At 44.7% G+C, this 23812-nt stretch overlaps 1 protein-coding gene and 1 non-coding gene across 3 annotated transcripts; both read left to right on the forward strand.

Moving 5' to 3' along the window:
* The first annotated feature begins 587 nt into the window (after positions 1 to 587).
* On the forward strand, positions 588 to 659 carry TRNAQ-CUG (transfer RNA glutamine (anticodon CUG)). The gene has a single exon. It is a non-coding gene; the product is annotated as a tRNA-Gln (tRNA).
* A 7557-nt stretch (positions 660 to 8216) lies between these two features.
* On the forward strand, positions 8217 to 20695 carry LOC134578806 (borealin-2-like). Of its 2 annotated transcripts, none has more exons than XM_063437853.1 (10): positions 8217 to 8352; positions 12247 to 12375; positions 12771 to 12814; positions 12912 to 12966; positions 13049 to 13128; positions 14315 to 14382; positions 18950 to 19036; positions 19754 to 19868; positions 20058 to 20144; positions 20541 to 20695. In XM_063437853.1, the coding sequence occupies exons 1-10, from the start codon at positions 8217 to 8219 to the stop codon at positions 20595 to 20597; spliced, it is 858 nt and encodes a 285-aa protein (XP_063293923.1). In that variant the 3' UTR covers positions 20598 to 20695. The 2 variants fall into 2 exon arrangements, with proteins under 2 accessions (XP_063293923.1, XP_063293924.1); XM_063437854.1 differs by having other exon boundaries at positions 18950 to 19027.
* The last annotated feature ends 3117 nt before the right edge of the window (positions 20696 to 23812 follow it).

Raw genomic sequence — 23812 nt, forward strand, 5'->3', positions numbered from 1 at the left:
AGAGGCTCTGTTAGACAGCCACTGAGGGCAGACTTAGAGCTACAATATAAACATTGCAGTTCTCTGGAACATTGCAGCACTAAGTGCCAAAGGACCACAGCACCCAGACCACTTAAATTAGCTGAAATGGTCTGGGTGCCTACATTGTCCCTTTAAATCTAAGACCCTTGGGGACTTACTATATACTAATGATCCCAGCTCTTGGCTGCCCTCTGCTGTTTTCTAGCTGAACTTCACTGGATTACAGTAAGTTATGTGTAAAAGGTATTGCTGTAATAAACATTTAATATCAGTGTGGGGCATGAATAGAGGCTCCCTTCCTGCCCAGAGACTTGGTATCGACTTGAACTAACCTATGAGGGTCATTCAGTAAAGGGACAATTGTTGATATTTGAAGTGTATTTTAAAATTCGTAAATCTGGACACAAAATCCCAATAACTTTGCTTTCCTTACAAGTTACAACGTATACTTTGAAGGTTTATTTATTAAAGGAAGGGCCTGTTTCAATGATGCAGTGCTTATGGTTTCTCTCATGGTGTGCCTGCAGGGCGAGTGAAGAATTCCCTATACTCATAGTTTTACCAGTTGTTCCATGGTGTAATGGTTAGCACTCTGGACTCTGAATCCAGCGATCCGAGTTCAAATCTCGGTGGAACCTTTCCTTTATTCGTTAGTCTTAAGAAGCTAATATTGGTCTGCGTGAAAAATGGTTCATGTCAAACATTTTATGCATGGGATAGGCATAAGGCTATCCTAACTATAAGATAAGGCCAGGGACTAATGAAAGTATTTAGAAAACTGGGCAGACTAGATGGGCCGAATGGTTCTTATCTGCTGTCACATTCTATGTTTCTATGTCTGTTCAGGCCAGCAAAAAGTACACCCCTCAAAACTGGTACCCAGCTGGAGTCGGTAAGAACGTGCCTATTACAGGGTCCATGTTCTCTGCCAACCTTAAGGTGGCATCATGGTATATGCAGTACCCAGCAGTCCAGTAGAAAAGGATGAAAACCACTTGTAATGTTACGGTGGTTTTAATGGCTTTCATATACATTTAAAAAATGATAAACAAATGAATGTGCATGTGTGACTATATCGGTGTTCCACGGCTAGACTAGTCACAGCAGTATGCATTGCATAATGGATATCATTGTAGACGTACAAGAGTGATGTAGCAATAAAATTAGTTAGAATGTTGAGCATCGTGTCAGTGATATAATAGTGCTGGCATCAATAGCCCAACTTTAAATGTTAGAAGAAATATCTCCAGGCTCTCAGGATGTTAAAGCCTCAGGCAGTTTTATTGAAAGAAAAAAGACTGTTTCCACCTAACGAGGTCTTGGTCAATTAGTTTACTATGAAAGTATGATAGAGCTTCAAAGCTCAGCAAAACACAGTAACTAGTGGTGCAAATGACAGAGCAATAGAGCCACAGCAATTCTACCCACAATAATGGCCTCTATATACAGCATCACAGAGCTCCACAGCAGAACAAGTAAGGTATGGTGTCATTGAGAGCATTACAACTCCATAACAATAAGACTGTAATGGGCAGTGTGTAGGACTATCCACAGCAGTAGACCTCAGTAATGTATGGGGCATATGTGTCAGAGCTCCACAGCAATAAAACTCTGCAGGGTGTATGATTATCACAGAGCTCCATAGTAATAAAATGCATTGTATACTGTGGTGTGTATCACAGAGCTCCACAGGAAGAACTCACAGTAGCATACTTTCCAGCTCTTGGAGGTAAGGATGCAGGACCGGGTCAGTGGCCCAAAGGAGGGCCTATTCGGGATAGGGGATGCCTATCAATGGGGTCTGACTGACAGTCTGAAGGCTGCCCATGTGCAGAGACTTTCTGAAGCCCATAGATCACTCTTACAGAGGAGGCACTCACACTGTATTTACTAATGGCATTTATGTGATGTTTATGTGATGTCTCCAGAAAACTGATCTACGAGGGTGACACCAGACCCCAAAAACCAGGGCTGTCCTGCCTATACCGGGCCTATTGGGAGTTACGCAGTGATATTCACTAAAGTGGGAATTCAAGGTGAATTCAAAGTGAATGTCATAGTTTAGGCCAAGTTGGTCAAACTGGAAGGACAGCTGGCTTTTTTCTAATTTGTCTATTTTGCGTTAAATTTGAATTTTATAACAAGACACGGAGGCTTATATTGCATATCCCTTTCTTTACTGTCTACCAATAGCAGCAAAGAATACAAAACAGAATGAAAAAATAATGAACATACAGTAACATATTTATTATTTGGTTTTACACTCTATTGTTTTATCTGTTGATTTATTGTTCATTACTTGTTATTAATTATTAGAGATTTTTTCTCTGTTTATATTGTTTTTGCTATGCTTGTTTTATGCTACACATATGTGTGTGACATGTGAGCCCGGGGTCCAGACCTCCCTTGTAGTTTTTAGTGATTGTACTCCTCTCACTTGACTTTGCCCTTGTGTTTTTTTCTTATCTACTTTCAGTTTCTTATCTCCGTTTCTTCTACCTCTCCTTTTGGCGCCCTTTTGCGACCATTTTCTCCGTTCTGTTAGGCAGTTTTTTCGTGAATGAACCAAGCCGTTCGGCTAAATTCTTCACGAACACATACCGTTCGTTAGTTTTACCGGCACTTAGCATATTTCGCCTCTTTGCCGCATTCGACTAATTTTTATATGAACGGTTCACTAGTTCGTCTGTTTTTTCCTTTTCCTTATATTCGTCTGTCTATTCACACAAATTTGTTTCTTTTACCGAACATTCGGTTCTTTAACTTGACGAATTCACATAATTTTGCGAGATTGCCTGCGGCCATATTCTGACTTCCTGTCTCCCTTCCTACCTCGTGTGTGCGTTTGCCACTGGTCTGGGCCCTGGTGAGATCTCTCTTATACCTGTTGCTTTCAGTTTGGGTGACTAACCCATACTACTCTGCTAACTTTATTACTAGGGATTAGGTCCTGTTTTTTGCCAGGCTGCCTTCCAGCTCCCCACCCTCTGGGGAGATAGATGCCCCATTTACTTTGGGAGAGCCCCTGTCACCTCAGACACTCCACCCACTCTGGTAGACAGGCCCATCCATCCTGAAGGGGCACAATTTTTAGCGCTGCAGTGCTCGGTGACAGATGCCATAATGGCAGCCATGGGGTCCATGTCATCTACCCTCTCCCATACTATATCCCAAGCCCTATTGCCACGTCCCTCGGACGCGCAGTTTTCAGGTTCCATGACGCCGCTGTTGCATCCTGCTGTGGACCCACCGGAGAGGCACCCAGAAAAGCTACCCATAAGTCCAGACACTCCTCTCCCTCTGCCTCCAGAACTTCTATGATTGGCACACCTACGGTCGCGCCAGAAAGCGTGTCTCATCCACGCAAAAGAGCCTTTCCACGCCAGGCAGAACGGGCGCGGCTATGGAAATGTGCCAGAGCACAGCTAGAGAGCGGCTCCAACTCAGATATCGGGTCTGGTGAGAAGTCTATGATTGAGTCGAACAGTGACTCTGATATAGATGCCGCAGATCTGGGCTTTGACCTCCTTCCCTCTGCTCAGGCAGAGACGTACGGAGGCGATTCAGGGACTAGGCACCGCGTCGCTGCAGGGTCCGCCCTCATGGATCCATTGGGTGACCCACTCTTCGACCCGGATGACCTACACCATCCGAGGTCGGCAGAGTGACTCCCGGCTGACCATGTTGCTAAGTACCTAGAAAATTGGGTACAGCGCCCTCTTGGCAAATCGGCCTGTAACAAATTGAGGGCGGAGTGTCTCTGTGGTGCCAAATAAAGTATGTGACACTCCTGAGGTAGACCCCAAAATGACTCCTTTCCTCACTAAACTGGGCTGGAACCCCTGTAAAGGACTAGACTCGGCCCTTAAGGCATGTCAGGACAAACACCTGGATATTTTTGGGCCCCTGACCAAACTGACTTGGCAGAAGACGCCAGAGAAGGGAACCGCATGGTTGACCCTGAAGACCTCTGTGGGGTCCAGAGAGCAATTTGTATTGCTGGGAGCGTTAACACCTCCCTCTCTATTGAACGGCGTAAAGCCATCTTATTTAAGATTAAGCCCAAATTAGCCAATCTTGCCCTCACAGAGGCTGGCAAGGATGCCCAAGGCTTGCTCTTTGGCGATTCCTTTATCTTAGGACTTAGGACGTTTCGTTGGGGCATTTACAGCCCTTGACAGGGCCCAAGCCTCCACGAGAAGGGTATTCCAGGTGCGGGTCTCCCCCAGGGCCGGCAGATTCAGGAGCCTTCTGTCCGGCCATACCTACTTCCAATCCCGTGGCTCAGGACGAGGCTCTTTCCAGCAACGTTCCAGTCACCAGGAGACAAGTACCCGTTCCCCATTCTTCCCGTCACACGGACGCCAGTGGCGATCCAGAGGTTTCCGTGGCAACACCAGCTCCAGACGACCATACAGTGAGTTTACTCATACCTCATATTTCTTCTCATGTCTATGTAGGGGGCAACTCCAACATTCCAACGACTCCAACATTTTTTCCCAGCTTGGTCACAAATTACCTCAGACCCTTGGGTGCTGAACACTGTTCGCGGTTTCCATATAGAACTCGTGGGCACCTTGTGCACATTCCCCCTCCTCAAACGATCTGCTTCTCGCTCCGGGATCGCAGATTGATCGACGAAGAGCTCTCCACACTTCTAGTCAAAGGGGCAATAGAACGGGCACCACTCAACCACGTAGGTGTCATAAGCAACATTTTCCTGGTGGAAATGAAAGGCGAACAAATGCGGTGCATCATAAATCTGCGCCCCCTCAATGCCATGGTTCGGTACCTCCATTTCAAGATGGAGGGTATTCACCTGCTGAGAGACCTACTCCTGCACGGAGACTGGTTGGCAAAGCTAGATCTAAAGAACGCATACCTGACAGTACCAGTAACGGTGGCGTCCCAAGACCTCCTGCTCTTCCACTGGCAGCACGAGATTTGGCGGTTTACTTGTCTACCCTTTGGCCTCTCCTCAGCACCGTGGTGCTTCACGAAGCTGCTCCGACCGGCAATGGCCTGGTTGCGTCTAATCATATACCTAGACGACATCCTACTCATGGCTCAGGAGTGCTCAACACTCCTTGCACACCTCCGGTTGGCCATAAACCTCCTCTCCCAATTGGGGTTCATTGTCAACTGGGAGAAGTCATGCCTGACCCCCGACACTCGTATGGAATTCCTAGGAGGCGATGCTGAGCCTTCTGATGGCCAAGATTCGCTCTATACGCAAGGAACTTTGCAGAGCCCTCATTCGACCCCGGCTCACCTTGCGACAACTGGCACGACTCATCGGCCTATTGGCATCATCTATACAGGCAGTATTTCTGGGCCCGCTCCACTACCGAGCGCTGCAACACCTGAAAATAGCCCACCTACGGCCCGGTGCATCCTACGCGGATCTAGTGTCCCTGGACATCGAGATGAAGGACGAACTGTGATGGTGGATCCTCAACCTATCCGCGTGGAACGGCAAGGCGATCTTCAGCTCGCTGACGGAATTCAGCATGCACTGCGACGCAAGCCTCTAGGGCTGGGGGGTCCATTGCGAGGGAGTGTCTACAGGGGGTCGCTGGTCGGAATCCGAATCCCGACTACACATCAATGCGCTGGAACTTCTGGCGGGCTCCTTCGCGATCCGCAGCTTCACGAGGGACTGGGCACTGGCATGCATTTGCCTCCGCATGGACAACATCTCAGCAGTGAGATACGTCAACCACCTGGGCGGTACACAGTCTGCGTTGCTGGCCAGATTGACTTTTGGGAGTTTTGCCTGAAGCGGAACCTGATGGTCTACGCACAATACTTACCAGGCCTACACAACATTCAGGCGACTAGGGAGTCACGATATCTTTCGGACACCAGCGACTGGAGATTGGACACGGACGTGTTCTCCGGTATATCGTCTCTCTGGGGTCCTTTTGCCATCGACCTCTTCGCATCCCGGCTCAACACCCAACTGCCCTGCTTCTTCAGCTGGAGGCCGTATCCAACAGCGGAGGCAGTAGATGCCTTCCTGCAAGACTGGAGCTGAGACCTCCTATATGCCTTTCCCCCGTTCTCCATGATCCCGCGCTCCCTCCTGCAAACCCGCAGACACTGAGCCGAATTGGTCATTGGCATGGCGGATCTTTAGGGTCCCTGGGAGATCCAGGGAGTTTCGGACACAACTAAAGGCCTGTTGGCAGAAGCATGGGCTCCCGGCACTAGATGGGCATATGGGTCAGCTTGGCGAGCTTGGACTGGCTGGTGCCTGGCTAGGGACGCGGATCCCGTTTCAGCTCCTGTGACCTGATTCCTGCAATTCAATCTCTATCGGTCGGCCATTTCTTCGACTCATCACGGATTTGATGGATGCCCTGCGGGGCAACACCCCTTGGTATGTCAGCTCCTCAAGGGCTCTCGCCTCTCCCGACCGCCCAGACCCCGCTACTCTATGACTTGGGATGTTACAGTTGTATTATCTTTTCACTCTTATTAAGATAGTTATCAGCCAAGTTGGTTTGCCTGTTTTGCCTCGTCTCCTGCACTAGGGTCTCGGATGTCCGAGCTCTCGATTTTGATGCCCGGTCATACACCCCGGAGGGGGTAACATTCAACATCACCAGACGCACTAAAACGTCTATCAAATCGGTGTCCTATCCGAGTTTCCCAACTTCTCCGGCATTGTGTCCAGTGGCTTGCCTACGCGAATATGAAGATCGCACCAAACTACACCGTACCGCTTCCTCTTCACAGCTGTTTTTATCCTTTTGTCCTCCTTTCAACCCCATCACTAGCACCACGTTGTCACGCTGAGTGAAATGGTTGTTGACTCAGGCGGGCATTGATACCGCAATCTTTGGCGCCCATTTGGTCAGGGGGGGGCTCAAACTCTTCGATGATGAATTCTGGTGCGCGTTTGGAGGACATCATGAGGATGGCTGACTGGTCGCGGGAATCTACTTTTCAGGAATTTTACTTTCGACCGGCCCCTCATACGTTTGCTACAGTAGTGGATCAGCTTTAAACTTGCAATATAAGCCTCCGTGTCTTGTTATAAAATTGCATGACTTTTCTATTACATGGTGAAAAGTCATGATTTTATTAAAGACACGGAGGCGAGTATTGTCCCACCCATGTTATCCTACTCATGTTCTGTTTATTGTCTCCCACCCAGTTTATTTGACGTTGGCAGGTGGGCTTATCCTCTCATGGCCATTGGAGGTAACTAAAAAAACTCCATTTGTTTAAAAATACATAGGAATTAAGGAGAGAGCGCAGGTAACTTGTTTTTCTTTTCTTTTGGTATGGTAAGTGGGACCTGTGTCGTAAGTGGGGTTTGATTGCAGATATTTGTGGGGTTTTGCATCTGGCCTTGATGTTAGTTGCAAGTACCGGTTTTAACCCTTGGGCCCCTGTTCCTTATGTTTTCACAGCCTGGACCGATCCGGTGGAATGCCATGCTTCGGCATGAGAGAACTTCCCCTGCGGGTGGAGTTTTGTTCTACGATCATCCCGTTGTGCTTCCCTGTTGTTGGAGTGATGGTTCTCTTCTTGGTATTATGTTTGTACGTTGTCTTCTCACTGGACATTATTGCTGTTCCTGGTTATGGACGTTATGTATAGTGTCGCATCTTCAGAAAGAGGGAAATGGAAGGGAAGTGCTGCCTATTATACTGCGACCTGAGCAGGGAGGGGCCTATGTTACTGTATGTTCATTATTTTTTCATTCTGTTTTGTTTTCTTTGCTGCTATTGGTGGACAGTAAAGAAAGGGATATGCAATACTCGCCTCCGTGTCTTTACTAAAATCATGACTTTTCGTCATCTAATAGCAAAATCATGCAATTCTCACTTTACTAAATAACCCTGTCAGTGTGTGTGGGTGTATCAAGGATAACAATGTAACACTAATTTGAGATTAATCATAAATAAATAAATATGGTTATAAAATGGTCATGGAAATAACATTTTGCTTTTTAATGAGCTCCCCAGTTGGTAACCTCCATAGTTATAATAATAGGACATGGGGTCACTGATCCTGGGCTAAACCTCATGGCTGTTTATTGCACTGACTGCCAGTAACTTGCTCTCTATACAGCAATAAAGGGCTCCTGGTGGGTGGAGTCCATGGGGCGTGGTTTGTTGACCCCGCCCCCTGTTGTCTATTTAAATCCCACGTGTCTGCTGCCTCTGTTAGGTCAGTGGAAGATGCCGATCAAGAGGAAGAGGAAGCACATTGGGAGCAAGAGCAGCGACTCCGGGGTGCAGAAGGGCAAGTATGACGCCATGCAGGTGAAGAAAAACGACATCATTCATCTGTTCATGAAGGATTTTGTGCAACATGGTGAGTGCCCCAAGGGAGGGGGATCTGGCTCTGGGAATGGAGAGGTTAATCAAGGTGAGGGGGGTCAGTGCTGGGCTCTGGGAATGGAGAGGTTAATCAAGGTGAGGGGTCAGTGCTGGGCTCTGGGAATGGAGAGGTTAATCAAGGTGAGGCGGTCAGTGCTGGGCTCTGGGAATGGAGAGGTTAATCAAGGTGAGGGGTCAGTGCTGGGCTCTGGGAATGGAGGGGTTAATCAAGGTGAGGGGGTCAGTGCTGGGCTCTGGGAATGGAGGGGTTAATCAAGGTGAGGGGGTCAGTGCTGGGCTCTGTGAATGGAGGGGTTAATCAAGGTGAGGGGGTCAGTGCTGGGCTCTGTGAATGGAGGGGTTAATCAAGGTGAAGCAGTCAGTGCTGTGCTCTGGGAATGGAGAGGTTAATCAAGGTGAGGGGGTCAGTGTGGGCTCTGGGAATGGAGAGGTTAATCAAGGTGAGGGGGTCAGTGTGGGCTCTGGGAATGGAGAGGTTAATCAAGGTGAGGGGGGTCAGTGCTGGGCTCTGGGAATGGAGAGGTTAATCAAGGTGAGGGGATCAGTGCTGGGAATGGAGGGGTTAATCAAGGTGAGGGGGGGTCAGTGCTGGGCTCTGGGAATGGAGGGATTAATCAAGGTGAGGGGGGGTCAGTGCTGGGCTCTGGGAATGGAGGGATTAATCAAGGTGAGGGGGTCAGTGCTGGGCTCTGGGAATGGAGGGGTTAATCAAGGTGAAGCAGTCAGTGCTGTGCTCTGGGAATGGAGAGGTTAATCAAGGTGAGGGGGTCAGTGTGGGCTCTAGGAATGGAGGGGTTAATCAAGGTGAGGGGGTCAGTGCTGGGCTCTGGGAATGGAGGGGTTAATCAAGGTGAAGCAGTCAGTGCTGTGCTCTGGGAATGGAGAGGTTAATCAAGGTGAGGGGGTCAGTGTGGGCTTTGGGAATGGAGAGGTTAATCAAGGTGAGGGGGTCAGTGCTGGGCTCTGGGAATGGAGAGGTTAATCAAGGTGAGGGGGTCAGTGTGGTCTCTGGGAATGGAGAGGTTAATCAAGGTGAGGGGGTCAGTGCTGGGCTCTGGGAATGGAGAGGTTAATCAAGGTGAGGGGGTCAGTGCTGGGCTCTGGGAATGGAGAGGTTAATCAAGGTGAGGGGGTCAGTGTGGGCTCTGGGAATGGAGAAGTTAATCAAGGTGAGGGGGGTCAGTGCTGGGCTCTGGGAATGGAGAGGTTAATCAAGGTGAGGGGGTCAGTGTGGGCTCTGGGAATGGAGAGGTTAATCAAGGTGAGGGTGGTCAGTGTGGGCTCTGGGAATGGAGAGGTTAATCAAGGTGAGGGGGGTCAGTGCTGGGCTCTGGGAATGGAGAGGTTAATCAAGGTGAGGGGGGTCAGTGCTGGGCTCTGGGAATGGAGAGGTTAATCAAGGTGAGGGGGTCAGTGCTGGGCTCTGGGAATGGAGAGGTTAATCAAGGTGAGGGGGGTCAGTGTGGGCTCTGGGAATGGAGAGGTTAATCAAGGTGAGGGGGGTCAGTGCTGGGCTCTGGGAATGGAGGGATTAATCAAGGTGAGGGGGGTCAGTGCTGGGCTCTAGGAATGGAGGGGTTAATTGGAGCTGATTTAGGCCTGGACATGGTGTAAGCATTGTTTCCATATCTGGTTCAGAACTATGTTCCCCATGATGCTTTGCTAGATGTTCCCCAGGCACAGCATCATGGGAGTTGTAGTTGGAAAGTTGAGGATATACAGGGTTTCTCCCATCTCTGGATCGAAATGCCAGACATATGGACTGGGGGCATTGTGTCCCTCATTAGACCTGATCAGCCTTTTCATTGACCATTAACCCATTAAAGACCAGTGTGGTTTATACTCCACCAATCTGCAATAAAGTACTACTCGGTGTACAGCGATCAGTGTCTGTATAAACAGGATACATTTTGCTGCAGGAGGCCTTTGGGATGTAACTGTAACAATGGCAGTGGAATACAATGGCTTACTCTGGGGTCTAAGGCCTCTATTCCAAAATGTTTATTTGCTGCTATGGTTTCATCCAAAGGTTCTAGAATGGTGCTAATTTGCTGATTGTGTTCTGGTTGATATTACCTGGGATTTAGGTTTTGCCCTACGAGCTATGACCACTCCTAAACAAAAGTTTGCGGAAAAGCTGTTTTTCAAAGCAACTATCTTTGCAAATCTGGGGATTGTACATTCTCTGCAGTCAGATGCTCCACTGAGCCAAGCTGTATTTTCTGGGGCTGGCTGACTGGCTGAAAGCATTAATGGAGTGCTTTTAGACAAAGAGTGTCACTCCGCACTGGTTAACCATTGAGCGTGGTTGGCTCCGGGCAGAGCATCCTGGGGAAGATTGTACTGCATTGATTATGGTGCTAGGAGTGTACCTCTAACAGTCATTCATTAAAGATCCACTCTAAGCACCAATACAATGTTCACTTAATGAAGCAGTTTTGGTGTATAGATCATGCCCCTGCATCTCTGCCATTTAGGTGATGGATCACTTTGTTTATGCAGCCCTAACCACACCACCCCTGCATGTGACTCTCAAAGCCATCGTAAACTCTTCCTGTAAAGAGACCTCTAATGTTTACACTTCCTTTTATTGCACAGTCTGCTTAGTTTAGAGTTTGTATCTCCTGCTCTAAGTCTGCTAGAGCCTGCAGGAGTCTCCTGTGTGTGTTAAAGTTAAAGGATCACTATAGGGTCAGGAACATAAACATGTATTGCTGACCCTATAGTGTAAAACCCACCATTAAGGTGACTTGCCTTATTTCCAGCGCCTCGCAGGTCTGCTGGTGCTGGCCCCACACCTTGTTGACATCAGAATTGCCCATTTTTATCCAATCCAATGCTTCCCATGGGGAAAGCATTGGATTTGCTAAAATCAATAAGGGGCTGGTCAAACTTCCATTTTGGCCAATCAGCACCTCCTAGAGCTGCTTTGAATCAATGCTTCTCTGAGGAAAATTCAGCGTCCCCATTCAGAGCGTGGAGATGCTGAACGGCAGTGCTGCCTACAGGGAGCACCTCAAGTGGTCATCTGAGGAGTGGCCATTTAGAGGTCTCTCTAGGGGCAATGTAAACACCTCCTTTTCTCTGAACAGGTAGTGTTTGCATGAAAATGCCTGCAAATAATTATACTCACCAGAACTGCATTAAGCTGTAGTTGTTCTGGTGACTATAGTGTCCCTTTAAATTAACAGAGCAGGTGATAACAATTTCTTCTAAAGTAAACACACACTGTGTTGTAAGAGCGGATTGAAAATGAAACCTTTTTTTTCATGTGTGCTATGTGAGTCACAGCCAGGGGAGGTGTAACTAGGGCTTCCTCAACAGAAACGTGATTTAATTTCTAAATGGCTAAGAACTGAGCCGTGGGACTGAAGGGGTGTGATCTATACACCAAAACAACTTCATTAACCCCTTAAGGACAGATGACGTGTGAGACACGTCGTGATTCCCTTTTATTCCAGAAGTTTGGTCCTTAAGGGGTTAAGCTAAAGCTGTTATTTTGCTGATGTCCCACTGGCTATTTTGGCTCAATATTCCAATTTCCAAGAAGCCACAAACTGGAAAATCAATTAGTCAATTGCATTTGGGATTTTAATTCACTTTGAAATCCCAGCAGTTCATACTTCAGTGAATAGCCCTGTGTTTAGGACAAATGGCTCAGTTTGAGTCCATCGAATGTTTCAGATACTGTATTGCACCGAATGCACTGAATGTTTATCAGATACTGTATTGCTCCCAACGGATTTGAATAAATGCCACAATTTGGGCTCTAACCTGCCTGTGGATCCTTACTTTGTATTCACTAAAGGCCACGAGTGTTTGTTACCTAGTTCCGCCCCATTCTGAGTCGCCATATTTGATTATTTAGGGAAAGACAAAATGGATGAACTAAGACGAGAGCTTCAGTCACTCATCCCAACCGCAGAGAAAGCCTTGGATGTTGAGCTAATGAAGATGCCGTGGACTATCCGACAAATGAAGTTTGGCGACTACCTCAGTAAGTCTACTACTAACCTATATTGAAGGGAAATGGTGGTTAGTTGGTTACATTCCATTTTCTTTCAGACATTCATCATGCCGTTCACTACATTCTGAGCGAGTTTGTGTGGTTACCTTTAAATTCCTCCACTTTTTGTTTCTAGAATATCTCTAGGCTTGGATCATTCAGTCTATATTGATTCACTTTCTATCAAAGGTGGGGATCGGTAGCCTAGGCTCTAGGTAGATGTAATGTTATCGTCATTGGAGCAAAATGGGGCAATTCTGGAACCATGGACGGTTTGGATCCCAGTCCCTAAAAGCGCACATTGCGATAGATCATAAACTTATTGGTAGAACCCTGTAAGATCTACAGAGACTGGCTCCGTTTAAATGGTCTTTCTGTCTTTTTAGATTTCATCGGAGATGAGTCGGCCGTTACGGAAGCTGCCTTGAAGGTATCTTGTCTTAACGCAGCAGCTGTGATAAACGGTTTTGATGTTGCATGCAAAAACTTCTTGTTTTGTGTTTGTATTTTTTTTTTTTTTTTTTCAGCTCGACTGCTTAAATGATATGCCACAATCAAAATTAAGAAAAAGCAGTAAAAAGGGTAGGTATCCTCACACAACGGCCCAGGTGGTCAGTGTTCCAGCCTCTTGGTATATATACATATTTTTATTTTTCCCCCATAGTGGTTAAAGTGTCAACAGCAGCTCATCCGGAGCAAGACAAAGTTACGACAACTGCAGCTAAAGATAGGACCGTGCAGAAGGCAAGTCCTACGGCTTCTCATGGCGTCTCGTTGCTTACAGTATATTAGAGTTATAAAAAAAATATAAATCTTGCATACTCATACTGTCTTCAAAGATCTGCCGAGTCTACACTTTACACACTGTTCCACTAGGGCAGCATAGAGCAGAGTTCCGGGTTGCCTAAGTCCCATGTGCTGGGGGCAACAAAGTGCAAATGTCACCGTATGTGCAGCGTGCAACTCTACAAATAGACTGCTAACACCATGACCACTTCTAACAGTAGAAGTGGTCGTGGTGGTTTGAGTAACCCTTTAAAGCAGTGCTCCTCAACCAACTCAAGGCACACCTAACAGTTCAGGATTTAGGAATTACCTGGGTGTCTAAGGTGTTTTTTAAAAGAAAAAAAACTAAACACCTTGGACTCTAAGGTGTTAATTATTTTATTGTTCTAAGCACCTTAGACACCCAGGTAATTGCTAAATCCTGAGCTGTTAGGTCTGCCTTGAGGAGCACTGTTGTAAAGGATCACTGTGCTCCATAACCACTTCAGTAAGATCAAATGGTTACGGTGCTTAAAGACACTGTCCCTGCATCCGTGTGTAGGTTCGCTTTCCAGTTGGCTAGTACTTTATTCCTTGCTGACGGTGAGTGTTTAACATATATTCCACATAAGCTGTTTAAGCAAGAGATTACTTGACGAACACATTACGTTAAATGTGGAACTCAAATCTGTCTCCTTGAGTAGTTGGTTGCAGTTCTCATAACGTATACATCAAGCTGTCATTTTAATGGATGCAAGGTGTGTCTCTCTATATATTTAATACAAAACTGTAGTCCAAGACTATAGTATGCCCCAGTCCCTAACATACAGAATCCTCCCTCCCCTCCTCCCCCCCCCCCCCCCCCCCCCACCTTTGCTCATGAAAGAGTTAAATACACTTTTTACTCCTCTTAAACGAGCACTATAGAGTTAGGAATACAAAGATGTTTTTTCTAGCACTGTAAGAATCCTCTGGCCCCCTAGCCCACCCCCAACCATGTGTGAGGACTTTCAGTCAAACTCCATAAAACAGAAGGAAGCACCCTTGTCAGGATTATGGGGACAGGCTGCCTTTAGTGTCCCTTTAAGAAATCCCTCAATCGCTTTTAAAGATTTGCAGTGGCATGGAACCCCTTGTAACCTGTTATATGGTTTTATATTTCTAGGTTCTGAAAAGTAAATCATTGGTTTCGTTAACCGGTAAACCCACCAAGAAAACTCACTCTCTAACTAGGTAATACTCATTGGTAATACTATGTGACTGAGAACCTGCTAGATATCTATCTATTGCAGTGTTACATTTTCACAACAAATTTCTATTTAGTTTGTCAGTCTTTTGACTAAAAAGCAGTGTTATATTTTCGTCATCTGAATTGTTTGTCTAGTAAAACTCTAGTAGATTTTTTTAAAAATTTTTTGTCAACACTACTAAAATCGAATATGTTAAGTTGGTGTAATGAATTATTTAAGTAGGATTTCCAAACTCATTTTGTTTTTCCTCCATGTTTCTCATTGCACCCCCCACTTTCCTCCTTGTCTCATTGCCCCTCTCTGTGCTCACATCCCTGATCCTGTGTAGCGTGTCTGAGTGCTGACCGTGGGGAGAGGAGCATGTTAACCTCTCCCTGGTCTGACAGGAAGCAGTTCAGTGCTCTCAAAGCGCTTGCTGTCAGACCGAGAAGAGGGAAACAAGCATTTCAGACCACTTGATTGGTGGCAAGACCAGTTTCATTTCAGGTCTATCATTTTGGCCAAAACAATGGGAAATAATCCCCACAGACTCATTGAATACAGGTTAAGGTGCACACCTGCAGTATCGTTTAAGGCAAGGAACATGGTCCGAAGACGAAAAAAGGGAATCTTCAAATTACAAGGAGTTCCTAACGTCTTATATGCTGTTCATCTGTTCAGAACTCTCATTATGAGGAAAGATGTAAAAATTCAGTCTACCAGACTACGGTAGCTTACCTGAACAAACGAGGGGGTACAAGGATAAAAAAATTGCACACGGATTATGTCCTGGGCCCAGTCATCTAGAAGACCTATTTGCAATAATGTTGTCTATCCCTCTTGTATGGACGACTTAAGCAGATCGAGATGGTCCCAGAACGAGTGGTCTCTAAATCTGGTCATTTTTTTTAAGCAGCTGGTGAAGATATTCGACCTGCCTGTCATAAATCTAATGGCAAGAAGGTTGAATGCAAAGGTGCAAACATTTGCCTCTCTCTTCAAGGCAGGCATGCCTCTGGTTCTGGATTGGCTGTCAATCAAGTGGGACTTCAGCCTTGCATACATATTTCCCCTGGTGATCCTATAACCAAGAATCTTGCAGAAGGTGAAAACCGAACAAGCAATGGTACTGGCCAAATCGGAGCTGGTTCTCTGTTTTAATGACTATTGTTTTGAAGTACTGGGAACTTCCGGTTTCAATAGAGCTCCTGGAGAACGAAGGGATTCCAGTGGACGAACTGGAAATGTTCAAATTGACATCTTGGCTACTGCATGGCTAATCCTGCATAACAGAGAGATTCAAGATTCTTATGAATTCTACCCGAAGATCTACCTCTGCTATATATTTGACATTTTTTACGAAATTCCTTCACTGGTATCAAATCTCACCATTGCAAGAGCTTCTACTGATACGATCTTGCATTTTCCACAAGACAAACGAAGATCCAGTTTAAGGTAATCTACCCTCAAAGTTCATGTTTCTGCTCTCAGCCATTATTTGGTAAAGAACTTGGCTTCGGATCCTCTTGTTAGGAGATTTTTTTAAATTTTTTTTTAAGGCTATCAGGCTTATTAAGAATCGGCAAAAAAATTTCTCTTGGGACCGGTCTTTGGTTTTGAAGTCTTTGTACCCAGCCTTTCCAACATTTGGAGGAAACCTCTTTAAAGCTCTTGTCTCTAAAAATCACTTTTTTGGTGGCCATAATTTCTGCTAAGAGGGTAGGTGAAATTCAGGCCCTTTCATAGTCTGCTGAATTTACTAAGATTCTTCCAGACAAGGTTGTGCTGTATCCAAAAACCTTTTGTTTCCACCTAGTCCTCTCATCCAGGGCTATCAATCAACCAATTTCCCTGACTTCATTTAATTGGCCATCTGTCTCCGATCTGGATGAAGATTAGCACAAGTTGTATGTCGAAAGATCTCTGAAAATCTACTAATGCCGCTCCTCTGCTTACAGGAAGACTGACTATCTTTTTGTAAATTTCTTTGGAAAATTTAAAGGTCAGATTGCTTCCAAGGCTACTCTGGCCAGATGGATCGTGGACACTATTAAAATAGCTTATTCTTCCTCTAAACTGCCTTTGCCGACCTCCTTGAAAGCTCATTCTACAAAAACAATGTCTGCTTTCTGGGCCGAAAAAGCAGCTTCACCTGAAGATATCTGCAGAGTGGCTACATGGTCTTCATTCAACACCTTTGTCAAACAATACAGACTAGACCGATTTTCTGCCTCTGCTTTCAGGCATAAGGTGTTAAAAGTGGTGGTTGCTTAATTCCCACCCATAGCTCTGGGATTTCGATATATCCCTATTGTATTGCCACCATATGTCAGAAAAAACTGCAATTTTACTCACCATAAATTCCTTCTTCCTTAATATGGAGGAAGTAAATCACCCACTCTATTAATAAATTTTATATTTTTGCAGTAGTCAGTCTCTGATGTTTTATTGGGATGTACTGAGGGTCCATGGCAGGTTGGTGTTTTATACCTATTGGGGGAAGAGCTTTTATGTTTTTTAATTTTAGATGCTTGTCCCATGGGAAGAGTACATCCATATTGTACTGCCACCGTATTAAAGGGAAACTCCGGTGCCAGGAAAACAATCCGTTTTCCTGGCACTGCAGATCCCCTCTCCCTCCCACTCCCCGGTTGCTAAAGGGGTGAAAACCCCTTCAGTAACTTACCTGAGGCAGCGACTATCTCCCACGTCGCTGCTTCTTCCTCCGCGCCGCTCCTCCCTCAGATTGCGTTGGCCGGTGGGTGAGACTGATCCCGGCTGGGGAGACCTAATGCGCATGCGTGGCAATGGCGCACATGCGCATTAGCGCTCCCCATAGGATAGCATTGAAAATGCATTTCAATGCTTTCCAATGGTGAAATGAGCGACGCTGGAGTTTTCCTGTGCTAGAAACCAGGAAGTGCCCTCTAGTGGCTGTCTAGTAGACAGCCACTAGGGGTGGAGTTAACCCTGCAATGTAATTATTGCAGTTTATAAAAAAACTGCAATAATTACAGTTGCAGGGTTAAGAGTAGTGGGAGTTGGCACCCAGACCACTCCAATGAGCAGAAGTGGTCTGGGTGCCTGGAGTGTCCATTTAAGGAAAATAATTTACAGTGAGAAATTGCAGTTTTCGTCAATGAAAACTAGCAACTGACAAAGTTTTCTTCAGCAAAATGAAAACTGATCTATTGATGTATCTAATACACTGCCTCTGTCACGAACGCACCCTACTCCAAGAGTGTGCGTGACGTAGTTGTGGTGGTGAAAGGGTTAAAGCTCACTATTTGTCTGCACTAGACCGGAAATAATGACAAAATCCCCCTTTTAACACCACCCACACTTAAACATAATAATATAACTATTACTATCTTAACGCTGCCACCACCAAGACAATTTATAAATGGGGTGCCTTGGTCCCCCAGGTAAATCAACAATAAAAACCCACCAAATATTACTTGGCACAATATCTATGTAATTGCAAAAATACTAATTAATCTCTTCAGGTAACGTGATTCTTAACCAGACAAAGGCAGAAATTAATAAATTAATGTTTATTATGAGCAAAAAATGGTCACAGTGCATATAAAAATATATGATAAACAAATTATTTACACCAACAACAGATAAAAACAAAAAGGATAAAATACAGAAGTCCTAATTACTCACTTAGGTTTTCAAAGTACAACTTCTGTCCAGGGGGTCTCTGGCAAGGAAAGATGGTGACTCACTCAAAATTAGATCTTGGCCCCAAGCAAGTACACTACCACCCTTCAGGATCACAGGAGATATACCCTGTGGAATTATCACACCCCACCCAGGGGCGTACCTATAGTGATTCTAAGTGACCACCTCCTTTGTTCCAGAAACAACAAGCCAAATATAAACTTTTGGTTTTATCTCCTCTACTGTACTTACCACAGAAATAATAATTGCTTCTATGAATTTATTGTTTTCCCATTCCATAGACATGTTGCACGACCCGCCCACGATCCAATAAGGCAGACATCACAACTCCTGCCACACGGTTTAAGTTGTGCAACTCATGTTTAGGCTTAATTAAGAGATTGGGCTTGTCCCATTCCAAATATAATAAAAATGAGGCTTAATTATTAACCTGTGGGTAAGTATTAATGTTTCACTTGGATAAGACCAGGTACATGCCAAATGGATGAAGAGACATTCAGACTTTTTCAAAGTGTAGAACCTTCCACCTTGCAGAGCAGAGCCTTAATTACTTCCTGTCCATATAGTAAAATCCTTTTCACATTCCTATGCCATTCATACTACCCCTTCTGTCATCTGACCTCTTTGGGGGTTCCAGCTTCAAAAGATGTAACCCCTGTTGACCTCAGCAATAGCAGCTCTGTAATTTGTGCCATTTACTACACAAATTACATTAATATTTCATAGTGTAATAATAAATTATGCTCTCTTGCCGTGACAGCCTCCATTCTGGAATAACGTGAGGTCACATTCTGAAATACTGTGTAGTCCATCTGAGCTCGACTGCCTATGATTCACTGTGTGCATTTCTAATGGGATGTTGTGTGTGTCAATTCTCTCCTTAGTTCAGTGTCTGCTACACCTATAGACAAAGCTACAAAGAAGGTCCTGACGACAGATCGAATTACGAGGACAACGGCCAGGTTATACAGGTTTAGTATGCCAGGACGGACTCTCCTGATTGTTCTGTTATCACGGTTTCCCTAGTAAGATTATATCCAGAATCTAATGGTCTCACTGGCGAGTAACTTTGTTGCAAAACCAGCTAATCTTAACATTTTAGAGGAAGTCCTAAAATAGCTACATCAGAGTTTATGTAGTCCAGTAAAGATAGAGATCACTGGGTCTTCTGACAATCCAGTGAACAACTTCTGGCTCAATCTTTCACAATCAGTGACCCATAGTGTCCTATCTTCTGCAGAAATCCAAGAATCAGTCATGCAATCTGCAAACACTTAAAGGGACCTCCAAGCACCAATACATCAATTAAATTTGATACCATTAATATTTGGTTTGATACACACTTTTATTTGCTTACATTTTTATAATTGCACAAAATAGTTAAGCTGCACCATAAGACTGCCTTATTAGCATGACCCCTCCCCCCACTCTAGAAGAGAATACCTTGGCAAATGTGTGTGTACACCACTCAGCCACTAACATCACCTTGTGATCTGAACTACCAAACTAACCTGTGTTAGAAATCAGTAGTGATATTCTTATGGGAGGGGAAACTTATGTCTAGTTTCTAGAGTCCCCAGTGTCTGATGTTCTGGAATGTCTCCACCTTCATGATCCTATTGGAGAATAATTTTTTGTCCTATGTCTGACTGTCTAGAATTGTTCATGATACCCCTCTTCCTTATCAGGACCCCAGCAACACCACTTTTGCGACCCAGCCGTAGTGCTACAACCTTATCTTTTGGAGACCATTTATTAAGTGACCTTATCCCGTGTGTCAAAATCCCACTGGCTGATGGGCAGGTAGGATATCTGAACCCTTGTTAACATCACCAATTCACTTGTTTCACAAGTGGTAATTATCCGGATCCATCAACTACGCGTCCCATGTAGTGGAAACTAGGATACATTTTTATTTAGATTTTTAATAAAAGCCTTGCTTTATATTTTCCAAAGTAACTAATGCTAAAATCCTCTGTCTTGTCTATTTAGAGTGTGTGCTCCGCTGGCGATGATCTGGAGCACTTAAACATAGAATTACTGCGAAATGACACCGTTCTGCAAATCCATGCATTGGTGGTGAGTTTTGACAATCGCCTTGGCCAGAGCCCAGCTTGTATGGTCTGTATAATTCAACTGAACATCTCAAACTGTTTTACAATAGATATTTTTGTCTATCTGTACTGTGAAGCCTGCTTACAACCACTGGATTTTACATCACCTCTCCCATATAGTCAGTTATTCATTAAACCATGATCTGTCCATTTTAGAGGATTGCAAATAGCATGGCTGGGAGAATAATAAAACAGAGCTGGGGACTTCTAATGCAAATGTTTTGGCAATTAATGGTTTAGGGACTATAGTGAATGATGGTTAAGATTCTTTGTAAATTCTGGTTTGGTATCCTAAAATATGACCTCATTGTCACCACGGTCTGGTTAAAGAATAAAGAGTTAGTGTCTACTTCCTCCCTAGGGACAGCTAACGAATCTCTGTGCGAAGGCCTCCAATCAAAATGGGAACATGCCGTGACCTGTCTTGGGTTTTCTTAACCCGCATCCTGAATTCTGTTTTGTTTCATTTTAAACTCTCGAATGTGAGACCATTATTTATCCTCAACACTAGTTTTATTTCTGCATATTTTTTTTTATTGCTGCTGTGTTTTGTAACATGTCTATGTAATTTTGTAATAAAATATAAATTATGACCATTCACTATAAACACAAGATTCTGAATTTGTTCCTGGGGAGTGTGAAATACGAAAAAGCCTGTAATTAGTGTTATCAGTATACGAAAATAGTGTTTCCCAACCATACTTGTGGCGCTTAAATTTGATATGTAATCCAGACAGGATGTAGAATACGAATTATCAACAAATCATGCGTTGCAGTCTGCCCCTCCGTCTTCTGTTTTGTCATCGGAGCATTTAGCCTAAATTGAACACAAAGTATTGTAAAATGGATCATATGTGCAGTTGGCACATGCTGAGACTGCCTCCTGCCTGTGCTCTTATGTGGACATCTCCTTGAGATGCAAAGGTGGACGGTCTCCCAATGTAGAATGATGGCTCACACAGAAGGCAGGACCACTGTACCTTTATTTTTATTTTGTGTACATCCTTTTAAGGCCAACATGATTGAGTCCTCAAAAAATAAACGTATTGTCTTTTACCCGCATGGGTGACTAAACAGCGCTAGTGAGTATCTTCCTGACAGAATGAGCTAGGTCCGAGGCCCAAGAGTTGGCATAAAGTCACTTGCAAGGATTACTTCCACTGGTCTGGAAGCCTACAACACTGACTTTTCCCATTAAAACCCTGATTGCCCCTAGACATTTCTCCCCAGTGCAGCAGTCTAGAAGCAGATCTGTACTATAACAGACTGCTGGCTTGGTTGGTGATGGCAGCACACAATGGCTTGTACAGTCTGGGCAATGGAGTCCTAATTACCCCTTTTCGGTATTTGGAATTTGAAAAGGCCAAAAAGAGGCGTGAAAGCCTCACTGGGACCTGTACTGTCCTTTTTATAAGGAGATGGCTGGTTTGTCTTCACTTCTACTTTACATAAGCAGAAGCCTCGGTGAAGGTATAATGGAATCAGGAGGGTAAGTAACTCTGGCTGGCTGCTGGTTAAACAGGCAAATGTTGGAGAAATTGAAAGGTATTTGGCCATCTAAAATCTTGTAACAGGCAAGTTGGTGCAACGAATGGGATTTCCTACATCAATAAACCACATAAGCAGTGGCCATAAACCTCAAGTCATGATTTGGGTGATAATTCTCTGCTTTAGAAAACCAGTGTGTATAATTGGTCAATCACAGCTTTAATCATACCCCAAGCTCAGTCTGCAACATACATTTTTGGGGTTGTTTTTTAGCCTGCAAATGGATAGACTGGATTGGTTACATTTGAAAGTAACCACCCTAAATCAGTGCCTGATTTTCTTACATATGGTTAGACCATGGATAGGCAACCTTCGGCTCTGCAGATGTTTTGGACTACACCTCCCATGATGCTTTGCCAGCATGTGTGTAAGAGCATTATGGGGGATGTAGTCCACAACATCTGGAGAGCCGAAGGTTGCCTATCCCTGGGTTAGACCATTGCTTAAAGGACCACTCTAGTGCCAGGAAAAACTTGTTTTCCTGGCACTAGTGCCCTGAGGGTGCCCCCACCCGCCCGGCTCTGGAAAGGGGTAAAACTTTTTTCCAGCGCTGGGCGGGGAGATCTCTGCCTCCGATCCTCCTCCGTTCCGCCCCGTCGGCTGAATGCGCATTCAGCCGGTCGCATAGGAAAGCATTTACAATGATTTTCACAGTGAGAATCATGCAAGCGCCTGTCAATGAGACAGCCACGAGAGGATTTGGGGGAAGGCTTAACCCATTAATAAACATAGCAGTTTCTCTGAAACTGCTATGTTTATAAAAAAATGGGTTAACCCTAGCTGGACCTGGCACCCAGACCACTTCATTAAGCTGAAGTGGTCTGGGTGCCTAGAGTGGTCCTTTGATATTTTAGACTAAATTTAAAGGAGAATTTTGACTAGAATAAGACTGAAATGGAGGTACCTTGCACTGTTCATAGTTGGTTGGATAAAAGAAAAGTCTTGCACCCAGACCACTTGAGCTTAGTGCTGCAATGTTTAAAAATTGCAATTTTTACATTGCAGCTCCAAGTCTGACCTCAGTGGCTGTCTACCAGTCAGCCAGTAGCGGGTGCTTCAGGAATACAAACTGACCTTTGGTCGGTTCTTACGCTGGACGTCATCACACTCTGCATGAGGACCTCCAGCATCAGATTTTCCCCATAAAGTCTAATGCTCGCAGCCATTGCCACGCATTTGGTCTCCCCTGCTGCTGGCAGGGGAGGAGTGTGGGTCGAGCTGGATTTAGGCAAGTGGCTTTTAACCTCTTCAGCCCCACGCAAAGGAGGGGGACCTATGAAACCTAGTGCTAGGAAAACCGCTTTGTTTTCCTGGCACTAGGATCACTTTAAAGTTCACCATGGAAGACCATTCTTTTATGCTGTTTTTCCAAAAGGCAAACAATCCATGAGGAATACTCTCCTAGGGAGGTTTATAAAAATACCACCTAGATCCAAGCTTAATGTCTACAATCACATATGAATTGGTAAACATGGCTTTGATATTAACAGAAGATATGGTATATATGCACCAATGGAACACATAGCAAGAAGGAAAGGATTGAGCCAGTAAGTATTCTGTTAAAAAAAAAAAATGCAACAGTAAATGAAAATAATCAATCCCTATACAGAGGAAAAAGGTGAAAAGCAAAGAGGGGACGTGTATTTAAAGCAATTGTGATTCATGAAATATAGTTTGCTTGCCTTACACTTCATACCATTTATTTTAATTCCATGAGGGAATAAGTTTGAAGTGACACCTTTTTTCATATTAAATATGGACTTCAATAGAAATTGACAATTTCATAAATTAACCTAGTTACACCCCCTTCATGGCTGTTATTAAGCTCAGTGAAACTAAACTCAAAGACAGCAATTGCCCAGAGTACCTGGGTAAAGACTTCACCTTGAGCTGTATTGGGATGTCTGTGATTAGACAGTCACAGAAAGTCTGTTAGTTAGAAAGGGAGGGCTTGCAAAGGCTGCAGACAAGATCTGACACTTTTTGCATATGCTCCCAATTAAAAAAAAAATGCACAATTAAATGCATGTAGGTTTTCATTTGGAGTATGTCTACTCCAAATTTATTTTTGTTTCCCTTTAATCC

Source organism: Pelobates fuscus, chromosome 12 (assembly GCF_036172605.1).
Source record: "Pelobates fuscus isolate aPelFus1 chromosome 12, aPelFus1.pri, whole genome shotgun sequence".
Taxonomy (NCBI): domain Eukaryota; kingdom Metazoa; phylum Chordata; class Amphibia; order Anura; family Pelobatidae; genus Pelobates; species Pelobates fuscus.